The sequence below is a fragment of the Cadophora gregata genome (genome assembly GCF_030347475.1).
Source record: "Cadophora gregata isolate MNR1 chromosome Unknown scaffold_6, whole genome shotgun sequence".
NCBI lineage: Eukaryota > Fungi > Ascomycota > Leotiomycetes > Helotiales > Ploettnerulaceae > Cadophora > Cadophora gregata.
In genome coordinates, this window is record NW_026695929.1 from 2764914 (window position 1) to 2781838 (window position 16925).

At 48.8% G+C, this 16925-nt stretch overlaps 6 protein-coding genes across 6 annotated transcripts; 4 read left to right on the top strand and 2 right to left on the bottom strand.

Annotated features, from left to right (window-relative positions):
• Positions 1 to 179: 179 nt before the first annotated feature.
• Positions 180 to 1999, bottom strand: NPT1 (nicotinate phosphoribosyltransferase). The gene is made up of 2 exons (XM_058506383.1): positions 255 to 1999; positions 180 to 203 (listed from the first exon to the last, which is right to left on the bottom strand). Exon 1 carries the CDS (start codon positions 1591 to 1593, stop codon positions 448 to 450), a length of 1146 nt encoding a protein of 381 aa, XP_058358910.1. The 5' UTR covers positions 1594 to 1999; the 3' UTR covers positions 180 to 203; positions 255 to 447.
• A 2825-nt stretch (positions 2000 to 4824) lies between these two features.
• Positions 4825 to 6394, top strand: ONS95_012737 (uncharacterized protein; the record flags this gene model as incomplete). The annotated part of the gene is made up of 2 exons (XM_058506384.1): positions 4825 to 5734; positions 5835 to 6394. 2 exons carry the CDS (start codon positions 4825 to 4827, stop codon positions 6392 to 6394), a joined length of 1470 nt encoding a protein of 489 aa, XP_058358911.1.
• A 1658-nt stretch (positions 6395 to 8052) lies between these two features.
• On the top strand, positions 8053 to 11180 carry ONS95_012738 (uncharacterized protein). The gene is made up of 5 exons (XM_058506385.1): positions 8053 to 8526; positions 8646 to 8728; positions 8830 to 9556; positions 9742 to 9834; positions 9913 to 11180. Exons 1-5 carry the CDS (start codon positions 8190 to 8192, stop codon positions 9984 to 9986), a joined length of 1314 nt encoding a protein of 437 aa, XP_058358912.1. The 5' UTR covers positions 8053 to 8189; the 3' UTR covers positions 9987 to 11180.
• Positions 11181 to 11735: 555 nt separating this feature from the next.
• YUH1 (ubiquitinyl hydrolase 1) lies at positions 11736 to 12621 on the top strand (the record flags this gene model as incomplete). The annotated part of the gene is made up of 3 exons (XM_058506386.1): positions 11736 to 11802; positions 11867 to 12184; positions 12239 to 12621. 3 exons carry the CDS (start codon positions 11736 to 11738, stop codon positions 12619 to 12621), a joined length of 768 nt encoding a protein of 255 aa, XP_058358913.1.
• Positions 12622 to 13549: 928 nt separating this feature from the next.
• Positions 13550 to 14749, top strand: GAR1_2 (H/ACA snoRNP pseudouridylase subunit; the record flags this gene model as incomplete). Its single annotated transcript, XM_058506387.1, has 4 exons — positions 13550 to 13688; positions 13746 to 13958; positions 14096 to 14476; positions 14550 to 14749. The coding sequence occupies 4 exons, from the start codon at positions 13550 to 13552 to the stop codon at positions 14747 to 14749; spliced, it is 933 nt and encodes a 310-aa protein (XP_058358914.1).
• Positions 14750 to 15404: 655 nt separating this feature from the next.
• Positions 15405 to 16667, bottom strand: ONS95_012741 (uncharacterized protein; the record flags this gene model as incomplete). Its single annotated transcript, XM_058506388.1, has 1 exon — positions 15405 to 16667. One exon carries the CDS (start codon positions 16665 to 16667, stop codon positions 15405 to 15407), a length of 1263 nt encoding a protein of 420 aa, XP_058358915.1.
• Between the last annotated feature and the right edge of the window lie 258 nt (positions 16668 to 16925).

A 16925-nucleotide genomic window follows, 5' to 3' on the forward strand; every position in this document is an offset into this window, starting at 1 on the left:
ACCTTTGTTGCTTTCCCACTATCATTCACTCCACGTAACTACAGGAAGCCAAACCCATTTTTGACTCCTCCAGTGTCTTTCCGTTCTGATACCTGTTCAGTCTCTCCAGATATTCCAGCCTTGCACCTTAGTAGCCACTGCGTTAATAACAGCAAACAGCGCCTGGACTTAGCTACGGAAAGGAGCCACATAATATAAACAACCTAATATTCTTAGATAGGAAGAAGCATAGTTATAGAGCTTTTAGCACGTACTAGGTAACGTTGAGTGGTATATTAATAGCAGGCAGGCATATGTCTACTGTGCGTTTCCAGGGGTATTTCTAGAAATGCCGCCAGAGTAAGGTAGCAGCGAGCTACAGCTGTAGTCTTTCTAATCCAAGTACGCCCGATAAAATGTACGCCAAATCCCTCCGTCAATACTATCTGTATCCTGCTTCACTTCACTTCACTTCTCCCATCTATGCGCCTCGTCGCCTAAACTCCAATCCTTTTCTTCATACCCAAGCTCCTTCTTGACCTTCTTAACTGTCTCCTGATCGCCTGTATTCTTGCCGATATTGTCGCTGATCTTGATCGCCTGGTTGCCAGCTGCAGAGCTTAGCTTGATGACGATATTAAGAGGGGTAGACTTCTTTCCAGTCTTAAGGTGGAGAAAGTCGTTTGTGAAGAATGTCCCAACGCCGAATGAACAATCGAAGCCTGCTTCTTCAGAGATCTTCTTGTACTCGAGACACAGGTCGATGTTCAAGGAATCTGAGAAGACAATGGTCTTCTTTGATGTGATACCTGCCTTGTCGTAGAATTCTCGCATTACCTTGACGAAATTAGCTGGGTCTCCAGAATCTTGCCGAACGCCAGTGAACACTTCTGCGAAAGTATTAGTAGAAGCCTTTACAGGAGCAGCATCTGATATGTCTGTGCTATCCGAGATTGCTGGCTTGGGAAGTTCCCCAATAGGCTCGTTAAAAGCCCTTAGGAAGATCGGTGTGCCAAATGTATCGGTGAGAGCAATTCCTAGAACACCCTCTCCAAAGCACCCAACCCAATAACTCAGCGCAGCTTTTGTAGCTGCCTCGTAATTTCCAGTTATTGCTGCAACCCCCATGAACCATTCATGTGCGACAGTGCCAATTGGAGGAATTCCGAATCGCATAGCTAGATGAACGTTGCTTGTTCCAGCGATTTGACCAGTCAAGCCCTTGGCCTCTCCCTCCTTCTTTGCCTTCACAAGCCCTCGAAATACCAGCGCCTGCGTGTGGTAATCTCTCCTCCGCCGCGTGCCAAACTCCGAAACAACGCAGCCTGCCTCCAACAGATGCAGTCCCTTGTCTAGAGCCTTCTCTTCCTGGCCGTCATATGTCCAATCCGTGTCCATGAACTTGAAGTATGCTTCACTAGTTAAAGCTAGCAAGGGAATCTCGTAGAGAATCGTGTCTACCCATAGCCCCTTGATCTGTAGGTCTACCTCTCCAATATCGCTCCCACTCCCAGTATCATTCTCAGCCGTGAACGAGGCTACCACTTGCTCGCGCGGATTCAGTCGAAAGTCTTTAAGGAAGTCGAGGTATGGCTTGTTCAGATATGTACACATCGACTGCAGGAAGCGTAGTTCATCTTTAGAGAGAGCAATGTTTCCGAGCTCTATTTGTGCAGTTAGTAATCCGATCGCAGAGTAGACCAAAGGGTAGCAAACTGTTGATTTGGGTCTGCAGCCAGAGGAAAGCTTCTCGTGATAGCTTCTTCTCTGGAGTTCTGTTCTTAAACGCGTACGTGACTTCGACGTCAGGGAAATATCTTAGGACAGCGCATTGCATTGTGAGCTTGTACAGATCGGTATCCAGGAAGGATATGACTCCCTCCGGGAAAGGCGAGGAGCTGTTAAACTCCATTGTAGAGGTAACACGTAATAGTCAGTCTATGAAAGTTCCAGGATTTATTTGTGTGCTTTTTGGAAGGCGAGGACAGTCTGAGAAGGACGCGCTGATATGGATATAGAGTGGAATAAAGACATTAGGTGGGGTAGGCAACGAGGCTCCAGCTATGACCACAAGCAGATGAAAGCATCCAAGACCTTTCCTGTTTGGGCGATACAAATAGAATCCCACGCAAGGCTACCAACATTGCAGCAAACAGTCTTTGGGATCTACCTAGGTCAGGAAACTGTTGCATAGTGTTCAAGTCTAGTATTTACAAGTTTGATACTGAAGTGACCCTGTCACTGCGAATCGTACCTAGCGAGCCTACTCGGTGATGTTTTTGATGAGGGCCAGGCACTAAAAACAGGCGAGAATACCACCGAAAGTCGCCTTCTTCAACACTTGATATCTTAAGATCTACTAATACTTAGAATTGCCTTTGTATGTAAATTTTCCTGATGTTTACAATCAAGATTGATCTAGTTAGGTAGGCAGTAAATTTATATTATATGTATATAAATGGGCGAATATCTTTCTGTCATAGGAATTTAGCGCGGTGTCCCTCCCTAAACACCTCAGGTATCACCAGAACCAGGGTCGGTACCTAGGTACCTTACAGGAGAAAGCAGGTTCCGCCCCACCGTTGGGAGGTGCACTTTCCTAGGTAAAATAACAACCTCTCAACTGCCAAGAATTCCTTATCTCTATCAATTGACTGTCAATTGACAGTTACCAAAATTTTGTAACAGTGATATGATTGTTATTCTAGGCAAGTGCCGTGCCCCTCCCACGGTGGGGCGGAACCTGCCTTTTCCTTTAAGGTACTTGTCCTACCTAGGTACTTAGGTATGTATGTAAGGATGATCAGCCACGTGACTCGCATCCTGACTGCAGGTGGACCTGAAGATCCGGGATCACGTTTGCCTTGGCAAGATCTCCGTGTTTCCTCAATGGTTACGGTTCCGCTTCCGAGAGGAAATACCGCACTACTAAAAGTATCTGGATGGACATTTCCCGAGAGGTATCCTGGTCTACTGATTCGAGACTTCGGTTTTGGGTTTTCGCCGTCGTACTGTATAAGATGGAAGTCAAAAATGGGTGTCTGGGAGGGAGCTGGGGAAGAGAATTAAACTCCGCAATGAATCGCTTTCACATTTGGGGAAAGCTATTTAACCGGTTCTGAAGACCATCTTCGTATCTTTGTAACGGCCCTCCAGGTCAAGATCCGAGGCAGCTCAAGATAAAGAGAAAAGGCTGTCGGATCTTTCAAGAGACCAGACCAACACCAGACCGCCACCAGACCAGACCAGACTAGACCCTGAAAGCATAAGTCTCAACACTGCAACAGCCTACCCTTCGTTGGCCTAATTTCGTACCTAAGATAGGCTTCGAGCTAGTCAGGCACATGTTTGACGTGTTTTTGCTTTTCTGACGAGTGTGATAAGATTCGCCTCACCGTTTGTACGGAGAGGAACGACGATTGGCGGCCTCTTAACCGAAGCCGACGATTAGTACAGTAGATCGTGAAACGGGGAATATAATTCTTGGTGGGTTCTAGGGTTTTTCTAGAGGGAAGTAAATTTATGATTGATTGATTGATTGATTGATTGATTGATTGTTTGTTTGTTTGATTGATTGATTAAGCGATTGATCGAATGATTGATTGTGTCTCGACCGCGAGATTCTATGGCTTCACTTGTCACTGCATCAATCCATCCATCCATCCATGCATCCATAAATTTGACCATGCAAAAATCGTTCCTCTGCGTAAGTCCTCACTCAAACATAGGAGTACCGTACTACTTGTGCAGAGTAAAGACCTCAAAGAGAAAGCAGAGAGATGGAGCCCAGTCCACCTCCCCGGCCGCACCTCACCCCCGATCCACAATCTCCTCCACTCCGAAAAATCAATCAAGGGGTCATCAGAACTACAACCACAACCACACCCTAGCAGCCCCAAACTAAGTCGTTGAGAAATCTTTACAGTATTATTTTCCCCAAGCGAACCAATGCCCATCCGCCTGAATCAGTACAGCCCAATCACACTGGGCAGCGAGTCAAGGGGTCTCGTCTTGACTGTGCCTGATCAGGTTTAGCGAGGGACCCTTCATGCAGATGCCGTCGCACCGTCGTGTGTGTGTGGGTTTTTTCCCCGTCCCTTTTGACATGTGGGAGGGCTGTGAAAGAAGGTGCTGTGCTGATGCCAGTTGAGTTGGTTTTTCCAAGGGAAAGCCAAGACAATTGAGGAGATGGCGGTCTGGAATGGTTCAATGGTACGGAATGGGGAGAAGGGGGATGGAATGGGTCTGTGTGGGAGATGGATTGCTGGATTGGATTGGATTGGATTGAGAGATAGGGGAGAATATGATATGGGGGGGAGGGGGGGGGTTCAATTGACTGATTGATTGACGCTACTCGTAAGTGTTAAATGTTTAGTGAGAAACTGATGAAGAACGAGATGCACACTCGACATACACATGCACATGCCAGACAAACAGATAGTAGCTCCAAATATTCAAATACCGATGCAAAGGACAGCTCTCTCCTCCTGTCTATCGCAATGTTTCAAGCCCCTCCGTCTCGCTCCTGTATCCACAGTCAAATGCCGACCAATCCGCAGCCTCAAATTGCAGTCGTGGTGGTCTATGCGGAAAAAGGGTTGAGGAAATAAATGGGCCCGACCCTAGGAATCTCACCTTAGGTGTTCTAAACTTCTACCCGGACCCGGACCCGGACCCTTGTGGCAGTGAGATAGGCCAGTCCAGCCAAGACGAGCGTGGGCGGTATTTCGAGACAGATAAATTCGAAAATAAATATCCCCATCTTCCTTCTTCATTCCTTTCGACCCCCCTCCCCTTTTGCTTGCACCCTCTCTCCTCACCCATCCATCCACCACACCACCCATCATGGCTCCTTCAGCTGCCAGTCCGGCACCAGCAGCTACAACGACCTCGACCTCGACCTCTTCGAAGTCGTCGTCGTCCGTCCCAGCAGAGCAATTGACCCATCTCGACCTCCACGGCAATGTCTTCGAGCTCCCCTCCTTCACCATGAAGGAAATCCACGATGCCATCCCGGCCTGGTGCTTCAAGCCCTCAATTCTCCGCTCCATGGCCTACGTCGTGCGCGACTACTTCTACCTCTCGGTACTGATCTACCTCGCCGTAACCTACATCCCGCTGCTGCCCTCCCCATACCTCCGCTTCGTCGCCTGGGCCGCATACACCACAGTCCAGGGCTTCGTCTTCACAGGGATCTGGATCCTAGCCCACGAGTGCGGACACGGCGCCTTCTCCAAGTCCAAGTATCTGAACTACACCATGGGACTGATCATGCATTCGTTCCTGCTCGTGCCGTTCCACAGCTGGAGATTGTCACACTCGCAGCATCACAAGGCGACGGGGAATATGGAGCGGGACACGGCTTTTGTGCCGCACACGCGCGACTCGTGGATCAAGACAAACTTTGGGGCAAAGGCGAAGGCTAATATGGTTGAGTTTGCGGAGCTGGCGGAGGACTCGCCGATTGCTGCTCTCTGGCATGATTTCGTGCACCAGCTTTTTGGATGGCCTGGATATCTGCTGTTTAACTTGACGGGACAGAAGTATGATGGGGCCAAGGGTGCGAAGATTTCGCATTTCTATTATGGAGAGGATAGTGTGTTCTTCAAGAAGAATGAGTTGCCGTTGATTATGCTTTCGGATTTGGGTGTGGCGGTTATGATTGCGGGTTTGGTTGTTGCGGGACAGATGTTTGGGAGTTGGAATGTGATTGTTCTGTGGGGAGTTCCGTGGTTGTGGGTGAACAACTGGATTGGTGAGTTTGATTCCCCTAGGCCCTCCTCCCAATCGCAGATTTCCATGAAAGAGAGGAGGGAGGAAAAGAGATGAAAACTACTAACGAGAATACCTTTTAGTGGCCATCACATTCCTCCAACACACTGACGCAGCCATGCCTCACTACGACAACAAAACCTGGACCTTCGCCCGCGGCGCCACCGCAACCATCGACCGCGACCTCGGCTTCATCGACACCCACCTCTTCCACGACATCATCGGCACCCATGTCTGCCACCACCTCATCTCTACCATCCCCTTCTACCACGCCGGCGAGGCCTCCAAGCACATCCGCCGCGTCATGGGCAAGCACTACATCGCCGACGTCAAGACCCCCTTCTGGACCGCCTTCTGGAAGAACCAGCGCACCTGCAAGTTCGTTGAGGAGACCAAGGGCGCGGAAGGCTCAGGCGTCTATATGTTCCGCAACTTGTATAATCGCGAGGGAGAGACGCAGCCGCTGGCTTTGGCGAGTGGAGCTGGAGCTGGAGCTGGAGCCGCGGCCGGTGTGGAGGGCAAGGAGAAGAGTGCTGGAGCGATGGCGACGGCCATGTCGAGTTCGAGGAACTTGGACGCCAGGAGACGGCTGTCGCAGTCGGCTCAGCTGAGAGCTAATCTTCCTCTTTTGGCTGATGGTTAGTTGGATGGGTATAGACGGATACACGAATAGACATATCGGGTACGTATAGACGGACATCCTTGGATATAGACCTTGTATATCAATCAGATCGCGCATTTGAGTGCATGGCGGGCGATAGATGGATAGATACACGATAGATGGTCTTGAACTGGATAGAGGATCGTTTTATGGAATCTGGCGCTTTTCTCCTTCTCTGGACGCAATCATTTGTTCTATTTGGTTCTGATTCCGTTTCAACGTTCTTTTATGCATGGGACGGTGTCTCCGAGGTGTTTCGTTCTTGATACATGGATGGATGGATAGACATACATGATTAGACTAGACAGCGGTTCTGGACTATTTGAATGTTTTGTTTGTTTGATCGTTTGTTTGAAATGGAGATACCACAATACAATACAATACAAGAGGATATGCCCCCTCCCCTCTTCACGCCCTCGAATCAAATAATTTGCCTTATCCTGAAATCGCGGAAGAGGTTTCAGCTCTATTGAAGTTTTATTGAAACCCTCGCCACTTAGTATTAGCACTTTACCAGCAACTAAGTGACAACGGAAGACGGCTCGATCCGTCGTCGAGCTTGAGTCCTGCCTGTTCAGCTGGCTGACCTTTTGGATCTGCTGTAGGACTTCAGCTTGCCAAGTGGCAATGTGCTCGATTTATTAACTAAGTATACACAATCTCGTCGACGCCTTCGTTTTCTCCTATTTCGCCCTCCAAAAGTTACCCACTTCCTGACTTGTCCAGTCAAAGTCATCTTCACAGAACTGGAAATATTTCTTGCTCGCGAATTTTCTTAAATATTGCATCTTTGCTTACTTTTACAATTACCTGAGCCAGCGAGTAAACCATACCTTGATGCTTCTACCAGCCCGCCCATCTTGTCCGTCCGCCTGCAAGCATTCTTACTTCTGACTTGCGATACAGAGATTTGGGTTGCAGGTGAGGGAATGAGTGCGGGGAAGATGAGATGATCTGGAACTTTTATGGGGCTTTGAAGGAGGGGGATCCTGATCTTGATTTCATTCTAGGATCGAGTCCCAAGCTTTTCCTTCTTCTTATCAATAGTCTGCCTCGCATCAATCCTGCTGTAGCTTGTGCAAGTGCGACATCCTCGAAAGTCGATTGTAGAGGGTTGGCTGGTAGCAGGTCGAGTCAGTCAGGTCAGCTCACAAGAACTGATACATTGAGACTCGAGAGGGGCTGGAATTCTAGCCCCTATCCACATCAATTCGATTCTCAACGCGGTGAGATATCTACACATATTCCGTTTCCAGCAGTTCGACGGACCAGTCTGCCGTCGTGGGACTTCACAAAGCCAGACTTCAGGCTCAGCCCCTGCTTCAGCTGAATAGTGTCATCTGATAATTTTGGATTTCCAATTCGAATTCCCATGCAAACAGCCTCGTCTGAACCTTTTCCAACCCCCAATCTCACATCATCTACGGCACGGGACGAGACATCACATGCATGAACATACAGTAGTAATCAAGAAGCTAGATGCATGTCATGCCACACCTGTGCCGGGTAAATGAAAATCAAGCAAGCGGGTGCTAAGATATGGGGCTGAAAGCGGCAAAAGGTCCCTGAAGGGGCTGGAACAGAGGGGTTGTGTACCTAGGTACCTATACGAGATGTACAGACGTTAGTAAGTGTCAGCGTCTCAATTCTGTGTTACTCTCGCACACATCCTGGAATTGAGGCGGTGTCCATTCGCTGAGTCTTAGTTGGCTCCTGGTGCTCAACATGCGCTCACTAGCCTTGAAGCGCGGCTTTGTACCACATGTGGGAATACTAGATGCCAATCAGGAAGGCATTGTCTCAAAAGTTTCATTCTCAAATCGATATATATAATGATCATCTCCGTCTTCTTTTTCTTTCGATTTCTCACCAGATTCACCGAAGTTCAATCCCCTCCCCCCAACCCAAACTCACCTTCACCGCTATCAGAATGCACATCTCATTCCCGCCAACGCTGGCTCTCCTCAGCCTCAGCCTTACCCTCTTCACAACGCAAATATCCGCCCGCAGTGTACCAGCAAACATCCAGGCGTTGGTTACCAATGTGAAGAAGGCGGGGAGTTGTAAGAGTGTTTTGAAGACGGGGTTTTATGCGAAGGATGATCCGCCGAATAGTAAGTTCACTTTTTAGATTGTGATTTGGCGAGAGGGAGATACTTGGAGAGAGAAACTCGCGAAGAGGGACAGCAAGAGAGAGATCAAAAAGGGATTTAGCTGATCCCTGAAATTGTAGCTTTCTCGTACTGTGGCGATCATCTTTCCGAAGGTGTTATTTACCTCCAGGGAAAGAATGGTGCGTTGGCGGATATGGATATCGTACGTCTTTCTTGACTCTCTTCCTGCCTGAATCGTCCCCAAGAATGAACATAAATCAACTTCCACCTCAGACAAGTCAACTAACCTACCACTCGTCACAGGACTGCGACGGTATCCAAGACGGTCCCGCCGATGATGGGCGCTGTGGTAACTCAGGAGACACTCAGGCTCACACCTCGTTCGAAAACACCGTAAAGTCGTACAACAAGGGCGTCTCTGGTCTTGATGCTTTTATCCACCCTTACGTCGTCTTTGGAAATGTTGGGACTGATCCAGGGTTTGTGAATTATGATCCTAGGAAGAACGGGGTGCGGGAACTGAGTTTGATGGCCGTTGTTTGTGGTGGGAAGATGGTGAGTTGCCCTTCTTGCTCTCTCTCCTTCCTCTGGAACGCTCAATCCAGACCTTCATATCAGTGCATTCCTTCAACTAGTATATATGAATCTCCCGTTAACACTTCAACCCAGTTCTACGGCGTCTGGGGCGACGAAAACGGCGACGACGGCCCCCGCGCAGTCATCGGCGAAGCTTCCATCTCTATGGCCACACTCTGCTTCGGCACCTCCGTGAACGGTAACAACGGACACGACGAAACAGACGTCCTCTACCTCGCATTCACAGGCGCAGATGCTGTTCCAGGCGCCAATGGAGCGAAATGGAATGCTAAGAGCGCTGTGGAGTTCGAAGCTAGTCTTGCTACGCTGGGTGATAAGCTTGTGAAGAGGATTGCTGGCGGGGCGACGCCACCCCCAGGGACGACGTTGACGACTACGGCGAAACCTCCGACGGCTACGTGTGCGGCTTGTACTTGGACAGGGCATTGCGCTGGTAATTATTGCTTTATATCTTCTTCATCTCACCCATCTTGAATCTTTCCATCTTCATCTCCAAGCCCCTCTTCATCCTTCCATCCTAAACTCACTACATCTCATAATGGAGATAATCCTAGCTCTCATCCCCTTTTGCACACACAAGACTAAAACTCATAACTGAACTGAACTAACCGAACTTAGGAGCCAGTTGCGCAACCGCAGATGACTGTGATGGCGATTTGGTGTGTACAGGTGGGACATGCGGAGGATGTACGTGGGCTGGGCACTGCCTGTGTGAGTTTTCCCATCCAGATTTTGAGAACCGAGGAGTTATGAGGAAAAGGGGACAAATTTGGCTGACTGTATGGATAGGCGCGAGTTGCTCGACTGGTGATGATTGCGCGGATGACCTTGTCTGTAAAGGGGGAAAGTGCTCGAAGCCGTGAGGAATTTGCGCTTGGATACACGGGAGGTCGAACACTGGCTCAGTCAGACCGTGGCCTCATGAAGCAAAAAGAAGTTCGACTCGGCTATCACAACGAACGATGCCAGTCTTTACAATCTCGCTCCAAATCAATTGACATGCCTCAGCTGTCAACCCCATGTCGTCCAGTTTGTCCAATGATTATATTTACCTTATATCGTGCACCCGGCGTACCTGATAGCGCACCTAAGACGCTCCCGTGAGGAAGATGACGCTTAAGTATTCCCGATATGGCCTAGCGCACGGACCAGGCCGCCTTAAGCGAATCTTGGCGAGTCTACTAAGCAGAGACTCACCTTCGAACCTCTTTATTCGACGTGTATCTTCTTCAAATTACAAAGTATTACTAATCAACTCATCCTTTGTCATGATACCATAGCAAGATCTTCTCAGAAATGATCTGTCCAGGCCTGCGAAATATTCGACCCTGTCAAGTTCTAATGCCATGAACATAACAGCCGCAAAAGTCATGATTCGAATATCCATTTTCCGGACCAGTTTCTGCTCCTCAGCCCATGTCCACCTCTCGTCAGGATCAAACCGATGAGTGTTCTCACATAAACCTGGGGGTCTCTATTCCTTCAGAGTATCCGCATCGTTGAAGACAGATGGTTGAGTCGCGACTGCGTCGGTAATATACGCAACCGCCAGTTTCCGGAACCTGAATCTTTTTCTTGCTCCTGTAATAGCTAAGTCCCAGTCTTGATTTCTGTCTTTACACAGCAGCTTTGTTGTTGCACGACCATCATCTTCGCACACAACTTTAAAGTCTGGGAGGACGTTGACCATGTATCCCAGACTCGGCATCCTTGAAGTCGGAGTCTTGCACGGCGTCGGAGGTTCAAGTACTCGAAGACGTCACAGGTACGACGTACTGGCGTCGGGTTTCAATGAAGCGGCGCATTTTTAACTCTTTACTTCATACCATACCAGATGAGCGGAGTGTACGCTCTTGTGGATAGTGAGATCCAAGCATTTCAGTGTGCAGCTTTACTCGTGATTAGTCCGGGTACCAGAGTCATTTAGACTCAGATACCTTCTACTAATACTGTTCTGTTATGATAGGTCGTAGGTGCAGTAGTACAAAGATGTAGCCGTCAACATTTAGCAAATAATAGAAGCTTGCAACTTTGCTGAGATTCCTTGCGTACTTGCGGCCTGCTTGTATTCCCGTAACTACTTCCCTTGCCTTATCACTGGAACCTCGGATCGACCTAGGGGACATTCGTACCTCTAGCGTTGAAGGCTTCACGGCCTACTAAGAAGTTATTCCAAGGCTTCGTCTAACATTAGAACCACGCTCTAATCATATGCAGATCATCCGTTCGTGCAGGTGCGCCAGTGAAACGCTATCTTCGATTCGTACCCGAGAGCGGGCCGTCGCTGTCACCCTGACCCGGAGTACTCGGTACTTGTCCCCTTATCTGCCCCGCTATCTTCCTCTTCTCAGACCTGCAAGTGACAGAAACCTCCTAATTGAAATACAAAATCTATAGCAGAAGAGATCCAAGTTTTCTCTAATTACAGTGTCAAAGTCATCACTTTATTGAATTTTCCAGAACATTTTGATTTGTAGCCTTGCCCGTTACGTCACGGATCGGAAAAACGTCATTCAGGTGCCGACACGCTACTTGGCTAATCCCTCTATTCTAGCTTGTGATTCAAAAACATCGCTGAAGCTTCACTTCAAATTAGATCTCTACGCCCTAAAATGGCAGAACCTAAAGTTCACGATGATCCTGATGTTCCAAAAGGCCGCAAGGCTTTTGTTCCTCTTGGTAAGCAGCAAGCTCGTAGTTCTTCCTTTCATACCGGAGGGGCATGCTAACAATCTCCTTGTAGAAAACAACCCCGAAGTAATGTCAGCTTTAGTCCACAAGCTTGGCCTCTCACCCACTCTGTCTTTCCACGACGTGTTCAGCATTGAGGACCCAGAGCTTCTCTCCTTTATTCCTCGCCCTGCAAACGCCCTCCTCCTCGTCTTCCCAGTCAGCAAAACCTACGAGAACTTCCGCGTACAAGAAGATGGTAGCAAGGCTGAATATAAGGGCAAGGGGGCTGATGAGCCGGTTATATGGTATAAGCAGACCATCAGGAATGCTTGTGGATTGATTGGTATCTTGCATGCCGTGAGCAATGGTAGTTCGAGGGAGTTCATTCGTAAGGAAGACCTGTAAGCTTGGTGAGGCTTGCGCTGATAATCGGAATGTATAGTACCCGGTTCAGACCTGGAGAAACTTGTCCAAGATGCTACGCCATTAGGACCCATCGAGCGAGCAGACCTGTTATATAACTCTCAGGCTCTAGAGAGTGCACACCAAAGTGCTGCCAGCCAAGGACAAAGCGCTACACCAGATGCCGAGGACAACATCGACCTGCATTACGTATGTTTTGTCAAGGACGAGAAACATCACCTGTGGGAAATGGACGGACGAAGAAAAGGCCCTCTTGATAGAGGAGTGCTTGGGGACACAGAGGATGTTTTGAGCGAAAAGGCACTGGATATGGGACCAAGGCAGTTCTTGAAGAGAGAAGCAGAGGCTGAAGGTGGTGAGCTGAGATTTAGTTTGATATCTTTGGCACCTAGCCTAGACTAGTTATAACTAGGACAATTGTAGCAAGTTCCGATGTTTAGACGTGTGGAGTTTGAGCCTTGAGTTTACGATCGAGCCTCTCATATAGACTGCAAGGCTATCATGAGATACACCTAATTGTTGTCCCTGAATTGCCACGACTGACACCGGGTCACGCTCCCTCTTCAAGCAGCCGCATGCATTGCCATCTCAGAAACCATTCTGTGCAACACGCTTCGTGGGGTGAATGGCCTTGACACTTCTGCGTGAAATGTCAAGACCAAGGCAGACTAGGACAACGCAGTGCTATTAATCAAATAGAGGTACGACATCTGAGCAATATCTATTCACAGATCAAGAATACTTGACTTATCATTGGTCTGGGGAGAAGATTATATTTGGGGAAGTACTTATCTTTTCGAGGCCGAAGAACCTCGCTAAAGCTCTCTAGGCAAATAGAGGGGTAACCATCGCCAGCACGATGGCTTAACAGAGAGCATCAAAAGATGGCCTCCTAATACCTAATAGCTGGTTCACGTCTTGGCTACATCCAATGATTACCGATATTTCCTACGGGTTCCTCACTACCTAAGGTACTTCAACCCACTCCGACTCTCCTCCAGGTCATGTGGAAGTCTAGACCAGCTGTGAAGTCCTAGAACGGAAAATTACCCCGCCAGTCCCCGTACCAAGGAACTCGGGCCATCATTACAGCGGCCGACGGACAATTTACTTAACGGGCAAGGTCCACTTCCATTGTGACGCGCCCCAAAAATATCGCTTGGTCGGCGGGGAAAGTACTGTAACAGCATGGAGCATGGAGCATAAAACCATACGTGGACCTCAATCCTCCAAACCTTTTTAAATTTATTGCATCCAACTTCTACCCTATCCAATTCCTCTATCTAACTATACGCAAATTACATTTTAACACTCTCAGGAAGAAATCAAAATGGCAGACACAAGATTCAAGCTTAATACCGGCGCTGAGATCCCAGCTTTGGGTCTGGGGACCTGGCAATCTGGTCCTGGAGAGGTGAAGAAGGCAGTTTCGTATGCGCTAGCTAATGGATACAAGCACATTGATTGCGGTATGCAGCTCCTCCTCTTACTTGGTATTTGCATAACTGGGATACTGATTCAAACAGCATACTGTTACGGCAACGAGGACGAAGTTGGTGAGGGTCTCAAGGAAGCCTTCGCAAACGGTGTCAAGCGCGAGGACATCTTCGTGACCACAAAGCTATGGTCGACATACCACTCTCGCGTTGAGCAGAACCTGGATATGAGCTTAAAGAGTCTGGGACTCGACTATGTTGATCTGTACTTGATGCATTGGCCCGTCGCCATGAACCCTAACGGTACGTCCAAAATTGCCCAGTTGTTTGCGAAAATTACCCCACCATACATCCATCCACTTCACCCCGCCAAGAATCCCGGTCCTCCCCAACAACGAACATCAATCAACGTCTAACATTTTCCCTTCCCACTACTCTAGGCAACCACGAGAAATTCCCCAAAAACCCCGACGGCAGCCGTGATCTCGTCGCCGACTGGAAGCACACGCAAACATGGCAAGCCATGGAGAAGCTCGTCGCAACTGGTAAAGTCAAAGCCATCGGCGTGGCCAACTACTCAGTCAAATACCTCGAGGAGCTCCTCCCGACCGCGACCATCGTCCCAGCCGTCAACCAGATCGAGAACCACCCTTCACTGCCCCAGCAAGAGATTGTAGATTTCTGCAAGGAGAAGGGCATTCACATCACGGCATACAGTCCGCTGGGCAGCGCAGGGAGCCCGATGATGAAGGAGAAGCCGATCTTGGAGGTTGCGGAGAAGAGGGGCGTCTCGCCTGCGAGTGTGTTGTTGAGTTATCATAGTATGTGCTGAAAGAACTCCATGGGATAATACAGGTGAAAAGAACCTGTTCGCTAATAATTTGTTCCCTGCAGTCGCGAGAGGTAGTTCCGTCCTAGCTAAATCCGTCAACCCCGAGAGGATAAAGGCAAACAAGGAGAGCATTATCAAGCTCGACGCAGCAGACATGAAGATCCTCGATGATTACGCAATTGGTCTCACAAAGTCGGGCAAGGTTGTTAGATACGTGTATCCTGCGTTTGGTGTAGATTTTGGTTTCCCAGATAAGTCTTAGATGGTTCAGATACTTGGGAAGGGAAGGGGAACGGAGAAAAGGCATGGAGTGTGAAAAAGTATTTAATAGAATCTGATTCTTCTCTACTGTGTTTGATTCTGATTGATGTGTTCTAGATGTTCAGGGTATTTTGTGGTTCGTTTTTTGGCCTTTGCTGTTTTTCCTTCCTTCCACATGCATGATATTATAATCCACAGCCGTGTACTTCTTTCTCCTGGCTCAGATCTAATACTCACTCCCTTCATCCTGGCCCTTACTAGTACTTAGAGGCTTCAAGTGAGCATGTTAAGCCCTGTTTTATCTGAAGTGTACCAGAATTAATCGTTTCTTAGCCTGATGATGATATGGCCCTAGCTGTTTAATGGGCTCAGGATCGCATTTAAGACCAGAACTACCACCAGAATCATATTTGAGCTGAGAAAGATCATAGCTTACAAGATTTCTGCCTTCGCACTCCTTTCATTCTTACTCGACTATGCTAAGGCGTCACTCTAGAGGGGAAGCCGGATGGCCAGTATCAATAGGTCTGCCTTGACTCGTCTATTACTTTTCTCGCTTTCAATTGAGATTACCAACTTCAAAGAGAACTCAGCTCGTACTTCAAACGATAATGAGTAGCCCAGATATGCTAAACATGTATATTACTTTTAAGCACCTATTCCCTAACAAACAAACCTGCCATTCCCATACCTGTCCCGATACACATAGAAACAACACCAGTTTCCAGACCCTGCCTCTCCATCTCTGGCAGCAGAGTAGCCAACATCCTCGCACCTGTAGCACCAAGCGGGTGACCCAACGCAATCGCACCACCCTTAGGATTGACTCTCCCCTCCTCTAACCTCTTCTCCAGTCCTAGCTCCCTCAAACAGTAGATAGCCTGACTAGCAAACGCCTCATTGATCTCCCACAGTCCAATTTCCTCCGTCTTTAGCCCGGTATACTCCAGTAGCTTGGGAATAGCAATCGCAGGACCAATACCCATCTCGTCCGGTTTGCAGCCTGCTACTTGTGTCCCTGCCCAGCGTCCGATGATCGAAGACGTGAGACCCAATTCCGTCGCTGTGCTCCTGCGCATCAGAAGAGTCGCAGCAGCACCATCCGATATCTGCGACGAGTTCCCAGCCGTCGACGTTCCATTCTCCTTGAAAGCCGGCTTCAACTTCTGCATGCCTTCTACACTGGCATTCGCTCTTATCCCGTCATCCTTGGTAACAGTAACTTGTTGCACATCTCCTACCTTCTCGCCCTTCTTATCTACCTCCTGATATTGTGTATGCACCGGCACAATCTCCTTATCAAACAAGCCCTCCTGCTGTGCCTTCAAAGCCCTCTGGTGAGACGCCACAGCAAAGGCATCCTGATCCGCACGATTGACACCATATCTCTCGGCGACATTCTCGCTCGTCAACCCCATTGGCATTATACAATCCCTCGCATCCTTCACCGTGCTCTCCTTCAACTCCGGCCACAGCACCGTAGGAATAGCCTTCGACCCGTAATTCCTCGTCATACTCTCCATCCCCGCACCGATCCCCACGTCAATCATACCCGTAGCGATCTGATGCGAGACATTCGTGATGGCGCTCAGACCAGAGCTGCAGGCTCGATTGACCGTGTAGAAGGATGTGCTTGTCGGTATGCCGATATGGTTCATAGCCATGCGCCCTGCTTTCGAGCCGCCCAACTCGGATAGGACGACGCCTACGCCGACATCTTGGATGAGTGATGGGTCGAGATTAGGGTTTGCGGCGAGTGTTGCGCGGAGGACAGTGGCGAGGAGTTCTTCGGGGTATGCGTCCTTGAGGTGGCCTTTGTAAGAGCGGGTGATAGGTGTGCGGAGGGAAGAGAGGATGACAATATCATTTGCCTCTTTCTTGAGGATATTGGAAAGGCCTCTCCGGACTGGATTTGCCATTGTGATGGAGTGTCAGTTGGGAATCGGTGTTGAAATTGTGGCCGGGGAGGGGTTCGAAGCAGCAGACAGCCAGAAATATATGTGGTTCAACCACTGAAAGAGTATATGACAGCGAAGGAAAGCAGATTGAAGTGGAAGAAGTACGAAGAAAAGAAGTACGCAGAAAAGTACTCGTACCCTACCTAACATACAACTTTTGTTGACAAAGCACAGCTCAAGCTCTCATGGCATCCGAGGGAATTCCCGTCCTGACGATCC

What these genes read in the sequence shown, in the direction of transcription:
- NPT1 (XM_058506383.1), bottom strand. Translation starts at nt 1,593, where the DNA reads ATGTGTACATATCTGAACAAGCCATACCTCGACTTCCTTAAAGACTTT.
- ONS95_012738 (XM_058506385.1), top strand. Translation starts at nt 8,190, where the DNA reads ATGCCAATCAGGAAGGCATTGTCTCAAAAGTTTCATTCTCAAATCGAT. An exon ending in TTGGACAGGGCATTGCGCTG is followed by an intron (nt 9,557 to 9,741) that starts GTAATTATTGCT and finishes AACCGAACTTAG; the next exon opens with GAGCCAGTTGCGCAACCGCA. An exon ending in GTGGGCTGGGCACTGCCTGT is followed by an intron (nt 9,835 to 9,912) that starts GTGAGTTTTCCC and finishes CTGTATGGATAG; the next exon opens with GCGCGAGTTGCTCGACTGGT.